This window comes from Capricornis sumatraensis, chromosome 20, assembly GCF_032405125.1.
Source record: "Capricornis sumatraensis isolate serow.1 chromosome 20, serow.2, whole genome shotgun sequence".
Lineage (NCBI taxonomy): Eukaryota > Metazoa > Chordata > Mammalia > Artiodactyla > Bovidae > Capricornis > Capricornis sumatraensis.
Window position 1 is genome coordinate 29,900,590 of NC_091088.1, and position 9,758 is coordinate 29,910,347.

The 9,758-nt window shown below is 42.9% G+C and overlaps 1 protein-coding gene across 2 annotated transcripts in view; it reads left to right on the forward strand.

The window, feature by feature from the left end:
* Positions 1 to 8,600, forward strand: part of BBS2 (Bardet-Biedl syndrome 2) — a 107,339-nt gene extending 98,739 nt beyond the window's left edge. For both annotated transcript variants that reach the window (XM_068992043.1, XM_068992042.1), the window contains exons 10-17: positions 945 to 1,089; positions 1,181 to 1,352; positions 2,005 to 2,134; positions 3,435 to 3,566; positions 4,244 to 4,381; positions 5,229 to 5,341; positions 6,840 to 6,988; positions 8,218 to 8,600. In XM_068992043.1, coding sequence (XP_068848144.1) covers positions 945 to 1,089; positions 1,181 to 1,352; positions 2,005 to 2,134; positions 3,435 to 3,566; positions 4,244 to 4,381; positions 5,229 to 5,341; positions 6,840 to 6,988; positions 8,218 to 8,324 — 1,086 coding nt within the window. In that variant the 3' untranslated portion in view covers positions 8,325 to 8,600. The remainder of the gene's footprint in view (positions 1 to 944; positions 1,090 to 1,180; positions 1,353 to 2,004; positions 2,135 to 3,434; positions 3,567 to 4,243; positions 4,382 to 5,228; positions 5,342 to 6,839; positions 6,989 to 8,217) is intronic.
* The last annotated feature ends 1,158 nt before the right edge of the window (positions 8,601 to 9,758 follow it).

The following is a 9,758-nucleotide window of genomic DNA, read 5'->3' on the forward strand; positions in this document are numbered from 1 at the left end:
TGCAGTGCTGTTTGTAGCAGGGAACAGTTGGAAGTGATGGTAAATTTTGGTCAGTCATAGGGAGGGTGGGCTGGGGAATATTAAGCAGCTCAAAAGAATGAAGTATATACATGTGGACTAATGTGGAAGGATGTCTGGTATTATGGAGTGAAGGGAAGCAAGAATAGTGTGTTTAGAGTATCTTTTTCAACCATAAATAACAAACGTGGACACCTGCAGAGACTCTGGGTCTGCTGTTGTGTGTGTGTGTACGTGTGTACATGTACTTACCCGACTAGCTGGAGGGTGAGCTGGGGAGTAGGATTTTAATTTGTCGCATCATGTATAACTATTTGAATTTGCTACACTAAGTGAGTTTCTTTAGTCATTTAAAACAGAACAATACAGAACAATGTAGAAGGTGGTTGGCTTCCCTGGTGGCTCAGTGGTAAGGACTCTGCCTGCCTATGCAGGAGACATGGGTTTGATCCCTCGTCAGGAAGACGCTTAGTGCGTCGGGGCACATAAGCCCGTGCGCCACAACTACTGAGCCTGTGCTCTAGAGCCCGGGAGCTGCAGGTACTGAACCCGAGCACCCTAGAGCCCACGCTCTGCAATAAGAGAAGCCACTGCAGTGAGAAACCCGTGCGCCACAGCTAGAGAGAAAGCCCACACAGCAACGAAGACCCAGCCTAGCCAGTAAATAAATAAGTTTTTAGGGTGTAAACGGCGTGCTGGGCGGCAGTGGTCCCTAACCACAGGAAGGGATGAGGGTATTTTCCTTTGGGAAAAGGCCAGGTTACAGCGAGAGCACTAATGAGGTGAGTTCTCTGACATTTAAAGACTCAGATGAATATAAGATACAGGGGATGTGTCTTCTGAAGCCAGATAGCTGTTTTTAAAATTGACATGAGTTCACTGTTCCGGGGACTGAGTTGGAAGTGGGGGGGTTGCATGTTTTCCAGGCTGAGCTGAGCAGTCCACTGAACGAGGCTGATGGGCATCGGGGCGTGATCCCTGCCAACACCAAACTCCACACTGCCCTCTCCGTCCACCTGGGGAGCGAGGTGCAGGCCGCCCACGCTGAGTTGTGCATTTCCACCTCTAATGGTAAGGCGTTACTGACACACGGCTGGTGGTCATTGGCGCCTGTGTTGTCTGGGAGCGGCTCTTGGACTGCTGTCTTCTCTTTTCCCTGCAGACACCATCATCCGAGCAGTGCTGATTTTCGCGGAGGGCGTTTTTGCGGGTGAAAGCCACGTGGTGCACCCCAGTGTCCACCACCTCTCCAGCTCCGTCCGCATCCCCATCACACCTCCCAAGGACATCCCCGTGGACCTGCACTTGAAAACCTTCGTGGGCTACAGGAGCAGGTGACCCTTTGTACATTGCGGGTCATGTCCAGGCAGCACTGAGAGGACAGTACAAAGTGTAGATTTCCCCTCTTGCCATGGATTCTCCGGGGCCAGAGAAGCCACTTAATGGCTCTTTCCACCCAGGCAAGGTTTCCCATGGCTTCTTATTTCTCTAATTTGAAAGCTTTCCAAAAAATAAATAAAAAGTATTTAAGTTTGAAATGATTATTTCTGGCTTTAGTCAGATGTTCATATTCACAGCAATTCCAAAAGTACACTTAATGGATAGTTTTGGCCACCAAGACTACGGGGGTTTAGGTTCTGTTATATGACAGTCATATGTAACCTTAGCCAGTGAAGAAGAGCACTCGATTTGTGGAAGATAGAAACCTTTTCACATTCCTTTTTGGGTGTTGTAAATCCTGGGTGTGTGCATATGTATACACAGACTCACGCCTCTAAATCCCAAACCCCGTTACTGTGGGACTTGAACCCTCAATTTTTTTTTTTTTGAGGCAGGGTTGGGGGGAGGAGAGTAGACAGTTTCTTTAGTGAAACCCATAAGTAACAGCTTGACTCAGTAGTGACCTTATGTTTATCTGGGGGGCCTTTCCCTTTGAAATAACATTCAACACAAACAGTTCTCTTCTATTATGTTGGTTGGCCATAGCACCCAGTTTCACGTGTTTGAGCTGACAAGACAGCTACCCCGATTCTCCATGTATGTGCTCACCAGCCCGGACCCCGCCAGTGAGCCCCTCAGTTACGTCAACTTTATCATCGCAGAACGGGCCCAGAGGGTGAGTGTCTGGCTTTTCTCTTTGCAACCTGTTTGCACTTTAGACTCTTTGACATTATTTCACAGAAAAGGGGAAATTACATGAGTGTGTTATTTGGTTTTAGTAAATATGACATGAAGGAGTTAGGTTGGAGTTGGATAGTTTACAACAAGTACCAAAAATGTTGCTAAAATATCTTCTTCCATTTTGAAAAAATTATTCAAAAATATTTATCTTGGCTAATCAATTCAGAAATATTCATTTTGAGTCACTAATTGAAAGTTACGTACCTAAGCAATCCTTAGTCACAGGTGAATTCCTCTGTTTCTTACTCCTCTTTTTTTGTTAGTCTTAGTGGGATTGTCCAGATCTAGTGTTTTAAGAGGAGCCTGCATCAGAATGGAAAGAGAGTGGCCCTTGGAAATGGGAATACCGTGGGGGTTCAAGTGCTGCCTTAACTAAGTAAATTCTTAGGGGTCTTGTGGAATTCCCCTCATTGAGGATAATATTACCTCACAGGGGGCCCCTGAGGATTACAGAATTGGTATAACAGCACTTTGTAAAGTTTAAAGAACTGGTAATACCTGTGGATTTTAACCTTGACTGGACTTTAGAATTCTCAGTGAGGCTTTTTAATCATGGAAATTCTCAGGCCCCTTACTGGTCTGTGAAACTTGAAACTCTACAGGTGGCCCCTTCCAAAATGCCTCACAAGTGGATCTTATGTGGAACCTGTGTTATAAACCACTGTAAAGTATTACTGTTGTTTATATTAAGATTTATTCTTATAATGTGGATGTTATCTCTGTGTCTGTGCGTGCAAACGTTTTAAAGGGTGGAGTGGAATGATTTTAAGCAGGCTAGAGCCACAGAATAGCTCTCATCGAAACAGAATTAGCATCATACTTGAATCGTGTCTACATTGCATATAAGGTTATGTCTAAGTAGGGGACTTCCCTGCTGATCCAGCGGTTAAGACTCTGTGCTTCACTACAGGGGCTTGGGTTCAATCTGTGGTTGAGGAACTAAGGTCCCAAATGCCACACAGTGCACCCAAAAAGTAAAACTAAATAAATAAATTTAAAAATTTTAAAATACTTGTGAGTAGAAAACGCATGCTATGGGACCAGATATAATTGTGCATGTTACTTAGTACACGTATCAGGTGGGAAAAAGAAGCATGAGTAGTGTTTTCTTGGTGGGGGAAGAGCTGTAATTATTGTTGTTTTTTTTAAACCAAGTAGTAAAACTAGAAAGAAGGGTAACTCTTAATGACTGTACTTAAAAAATGGAAATTCATTTCACACTCTGCGTCTTTAAGGTTGTTATGTGGCTCAACCAGAACTTTCTGTTACCAGAGGATACTAACATGCAGAACGCTCCATTTCAAGTGTGTTTCACCTCCCTACGGAACGGTGGCCAGCTGTATATAAAGATAAAACTTAGTGGAGAGGTAATTTTTACTGTCACGGACACAGATTTCTCATGTAAACGTTTACAACACTCAGTGTTAAGCAAGGCGGGTGACACCAGTCTCAAGGTCGTAAAACCACGTGTCTCAACCTAGACTGTTATCACCTCTGACACAGGCGTTTAATGTAGATCAGTGGTTTTTCTACCTCTCTCCCCCACTTCCCTTCACCTGTTTGTCACCTAGTTTGGATTTCCCTGGTGGCTCAGACGGTAAAGCATCTGTCTGCAATGCGGGAGACCCGGGTTCGATCCCTGGGTTGGGAAGATCCTCTGGAGAAGGAAATGGCAATCCACTCCAGTACTATTGCCTGGAAAATCCTATGGACAGAGGAGCTTGGTAGGCTACAGTCCATGGGGTCGAAAAGAGTCGGATATGACTGAGCGACTTCACTTTCCCTTTGGGATGGTTTAGGAATACAGAGAACAAAAGGTTTTCATTGTTTGAATGACTTTGTTGTTCCATTTATAAGGCAAAAGGATTGATTCTTTTTTTGTTTTTGGCCTGTTGCTAGAAATAATGTTATTTTCTTGAGGGCTGGACCTAATTTTTATCACTGCATATAAATTTATGTTTCAATAAATGTGTTGAATATGGGGAAGTTCAGGTACTGTTCCAGCTATCTGAGGCTGTTAACTTGTCTTTTTTCCTGTTGATAGATCACTGTAAATACTGATGATATCGATTTGGCTGGTGATATCATCCAGTCGATGGCATCGTTTTTTGCTATTGAAGACCTTCAGGTCGAAGCTGATTTCCCTGTCTACTTTGAAGAATTACGAAAGGTGCTAGTTAAGGTGAGGGCACCTGGTGGATGAATTTGTGAGAACACGGTGTTCTAATAATGTTTGCAATATTTCTGTTACATTAATGAAACTACAAATGTACATATATTACATGATAGTCATGTCTTAAAGAACTTTGGAAAATTCTTAAACTAAAAATTGAGCTAGTATTAGAGACTTCATGAGTTAAAGGATTTCTTTTATAAAAGTGAGTGGTTAGCTTAAGCACTTGCTTTCTGTGCTTGGTTTGGAAGGATACTTGAAAAGTATATATATTAACATTTTCCTTTGCTAGCCTTTCATCTTATCTGTTGTATATACTTTGCATTCTGTCTTAGTGCTTCTCCACGTGGCTCAGTGGTAAAGAATCTGCCTGACAATACAGGAGACACGAATTTGATTCCTGGGTCAGGGAGATCCCCTGGAGAAGGAAATGGCAACCCACTCCAGTATTCCTGCCTGAAAAACCTCATGGACAGAAGAGCCTGGCGGGCTACAGTCCATGGGGTTGCAAAGAGTCAGATGTGACTTATCGACTAAACAACAACAAAGAACCCAAAATCAAAAGTAAGGCTTGTGATGGGTCCCCACTTACAACATCCCCACCCCAAACCTCTAAAATGTTAGTATTTGTGTGGCTTGGGCTCACAATGCTAAGATGTGGAAGAGCTTGACACAGAATGTCATTTTAAGTATTTCACTGAAGAGGAGGTGAAACAACAGAGGATAGTTAAGATAGAACAAGTGAATGGCAGAAAAAACAGGGCCTCGGTATAGAGAAGACAGTTCCTTCTCAATTTATTTAGTTTTCAGGAAGTTGGTGAGGCCTTTTAAATTCCTGGGTGTTTATGGTTTCCAGGTGGATGAATACCACTCAGCACATCAGAAGCTCAGTGCTGACATGGCTGATAACTCTAATCTGATCCGTAGTTTGCTGGTCCAAGCTGAAGATGCCCGTCTGATGAGGGACATGTGAGTATGTACCATGGCCAGGACACGTGCTTTTTCTTGCCACCTTTATCTCTAGGGTTCCCCATTTTTTTCTCTCTCTGGCTATTTTTTTTTTTTTTTAGCAAAGAGATGTTGTTGGCCTTAGGCATTTGACTGTGCTTCCCTGGTGGCTCAGACGGTAAAGAATCTGCCTGCAGTGCGGGAGACCCAGATTCAATTCCTGGGTCGGGAAGATCCCCTGGAGAAGGGAATGGCTACCCACTCCAATATTCTTGCCTGGATAATTCCTGGCTATCTTCCTGCTAGAGGAACCTGGCAGGCTGCAGTTACAGGTCACAAAGAGTTAGACATGACTGAGCGACAAAAAAAAAAACTAGAGGGAAGTGACCAACCCCTAAAATTCCTTTTTTCTTGATTTATATTTCGTTTAGAAACTGTCAGATGCACACGGTTTTTATTTTTTAAAGCCAAGTTGGTTGATATGTAATTTATAAAATACACGTAGAAAATTTACCCTTTTAGGTTTGGGCTTCCTTGGTGGCTCAAATGGTAAAGCGTCTGCCTGCAATGCGGGAGACCCGGGTTCGATTCCTGGGTCGGGAAGATCCCCTGGAGAAGGAAATGGCAATCCACTCCAGCACTCTTGCCTGGAAAATCCCATGGACAAAGGAGCCTGATAGTCTACAGTCCATGGGGTCGTGAAGAGTCGTGTCACTTCAATAAATTTGGGGAAATTTATACAACTGTGTTGCTACTACCGAAATCAAGTATTTCTCAGTTTCTCTTACTATAGTTTTATCTTTCCCAAACTGTCACATAAATGGAATCAGACAATATAAATGGAATCCACATACGTGGCATCAACCTTTTGAGTCTGGCTTCTTTCAGGTTCCATAATGCCATTGAGGTTCATTCATGTTGTACGTTACCAGTAGTTCATTCCATTTTATTGCTGAATATTCTATTGTATTGATACCCATACTTGGTCAATGTCCCACCGATTAATTGAGATTTGGGTTGCTTCCAGACTTTGGTGATTGAGAATAAAGCTGCTATAAATATCTGCATACAGGTTTTTTACAGACATGTTTCCATTCTTTCGGGTGAAATGTGTCATAATGTGATTGCTGGGTTGTATAGTAAGTGTATATTTAGCTTGATAAGAAACTGTCAGCATTAGTCTGAAGCTTGGAATATAGCCTGTCACCTTGCTGACTTTTCCCCACCCCTTATATCATGGGCATGATAATTCTTGGTTCCTAAATTCAAACCAACCATGGATTAATAACCAAGGAAGGCCACTTGTCTTCATTTGGAAGAAACAGAATAGTTCACAGAATATGCTCAGTGTTTTCAAAGCAGACTTTAGCAGTTACCCTGTTTTTACCGTTTTAATGACAGTACAGCTAAAAATCTGGTTTGATCCTTTATTCAATATGTCTAAGAAGTTTGCAAATCTTTTCATTTAAGCCTGCCATACTGAGGTCCAGTGATGTTTACCTTCTGTTGATGTACACAGGAAAACAATGAAGAATCGCTATATGGAACTCTATGACCTTAATAAAGACTTGCTCAATGGATATAAAATTCGCTGTAACAATCACACAGAACTGTTGGGAAGCCTCAAAGCAGTAAATCAAGCCATTCAAAGAGCAGGTCGTCTGCGTGGTAAGTCTTTTTTTGTAGCACTGCAGTTCTTCTTTAATTTCTGGGCAAGAACCATTAAAGATGGTGGTAGCTTCAAGAATTCCTATCAGGGCTTGTATCTATAAAGATACCTTTCACATTCGAGTTGGTACCATTCACTTGAGTTTAGCCAGCCTACTGTTTGGCTTTAGTTTGCCAACTTCAGATGGTAAAAAACTTTGTTCCTTTTTTTTTTTAAGATTTGTTTATTTTTGGCTATATAGGGTCTTCATTATTGGAGAAGGAAATGGCAACCCACTCCAGTGTTCTTGCCTGGAGAATCCCAGGGACGGGGGAGCCTGGTGGGCTGCTGTCTATGGGGTTGCACAGAGTCAGACACAACTGAAGTGACTTAGCAGCAGCAGCAGGGTCTTTGTTGCTGTGTTTGGGCCTTCTCCAGCTGTGGCTAGCAGACCAGCACTGGTCCTAGGCGCAGGGAGCCCAGGAGTTGCAGCACATGGGCTCTAGAGCACAGGCTCAGTGTTGGGGTGCACGGGCTTAGTTGTCCCAAGGCATGTGGGATCTTCCCGAACTTGCTGCATCCTCAGAAGAAAAACTGAGTGACATATTCCCAAGAGGAAAGCCTTAAGTACTCCTATTGGAATCTGCTGTTTTGGGTCAGTGCTTTGACTTCCTTTTAGAAACAATCTTTGGTAAGTGGATATAAGGTTTGATCCTTTTCTGTAAAACTGACTCTTAAGTTTCTAGGTATAAAATGGTCTCTAAGCTCGGTTTGTGATTAAAGTTCCACATGAGAATATCTTTTCTAGGGAATGGTAAGATAAGATAAATTTGTACTATCTAGGACTTCCTGGTCCAGTGGTTGAGCATCCGCCTGCCGGTGTGGGGTACATGGGTTCCATCCCTGGTCAGGGAAGATTCCACCGGCCGTGGAACAGTTAAGCCCGTGCACCACAGCTACTGAGCCCCAGCACCCTAGAGCCTGTGCTCTGCAGCATCAGAAGCCACTGCAGCAAGAGACCCATGCACTGCGACTGGAGAGCAGCCCCGCTCCTCACAGCTTGAAAAGCCGGAGTGCTGCAACAGAGGCCCAGTGTAGCCGAAAATAAGCACTTTTTAAAAATTAAACACTGTTTATCTCTAACTCTTCTCTACCCTGGTTTTATGTTGTTTTAAAGATGGCTTCTGGTTGATAATTTCGCTTTAATCATCCTTTGGCTCACGTGGATATGGTGTTTCTTCTCTGACAGTTGGAAAACCAAAGAACCAGGTGATCACTGCTTGTCGGGACGCGATCCGAAGCAACAACATCAACATGCTGTTCCGAATCATGCGGGTGGGGACAGCTTCTTCATAGGAGGGGAGAGACAGGGAACCAGGTTCCTAGAAAAGGTTTCCTTAAACTTCAAGGCTGGTTTGCTTTGGATCACATCCTGGTGAACCCAGGGTGCTGAGAGCAAAAACAACCTTGGTGAGTTGTACCAATGAAGAGACAAAGCATTGCCTCTTAGAAGTGTATTCACTTTCTATTTTTTTAAAATCAGTTGTACTGTTGCTGAGTAATACTGGTTTGTATGGAGGGAAATGAACACTTTTGAAACATTAGGGCTTCAAAGTCCAGTTTTTCTGTATGTATGTAAAGTCAGTGTATAGATACATCTTTTCTTAAAATTGTAATTAAAAATTATCTACTTTTCCATTATAACATAAAGGTGTTGCACTTTGTGTTGACTGTATGAATCACATCAGGACTGCATAAAACCATTTGTATTGTGTGGAGAAAAACAAAAATTGGATATTCATTTTGTGCACCTTTTTGTAAAACCTCCCATCAACTTATTGAGTATATTTATTTTTCAATTATTTACTTGGCTGCATAGGGTCTTAATTGTGGCACATGGACTCTCTAGCTGTTGGGCCTGGGCACAGGCTTAGCTGCCTCATGGCAAGTGGGATCCTTAATCCCCCAACCAGGGATCAAACCCATGTCCCCTGGCAGATTCTTAACGACTGGACCACCAGGGAGGTCCCAAATATGGATCTATTAAGAACTTATTTACAGTAGGAATGTTGTAGACTTGGGTCCAAAGATGGATCAAATTCTCTGTATAACAAAACAGAAAAGTTTGGAATTTTCAGAGCCGAATGTGAAGAAGTGAGCGAATTCTTAAAGCAGTCACGGAGGTTTGGCTCAGAATTATCTATTCCAGTTTTCTTCAAGTATGACGACTTCCTTTTCCTATGAAGAGCAGAAAGCTAAAACAGATTTCTCCAGTTTTCAGCTGGTGATCGAGGTTTGATTCAGCTTCTGTTTCACACTTGAAATGTGAAATGAGAAAAATGAAATGCTGGGGCATGCATTTGACCAGTGTGGGTTACAGCAGAGGTTCTCTGTCTCTGAGGTTTGCCCATTTAGCAGAAATAGATTCTGGATGGTAGGAGAGCTGGCATGATGTGGGCCTCTGAAGCTATAGTGGCATCTTCCTGGTTTGGCACAAGGTTTCTTGAATGGAGCACAGTTAAGCTATTCAGATCCAGTAGCAGTAGCTGATTTAGTGGCTCAGAGTCAGGCAGTCCTGTATTTATGTAGGTAATACAGGGTGCCTCCTGGTTTCACAAGCACCTACCTTCCTGATCTGGTAGGAGCAGCTCCTCTGCAGTATAGAGATTCTGGAATTGCATCCTACAGGTTTTTTGTTTAACCACCTTAGTAATTCTGTAAATCACCTGGCACGCTGTAATCCTTTTATTAAAATTGTCTAGCAAGTTGTCTAACCTGTGCTCTGCATCA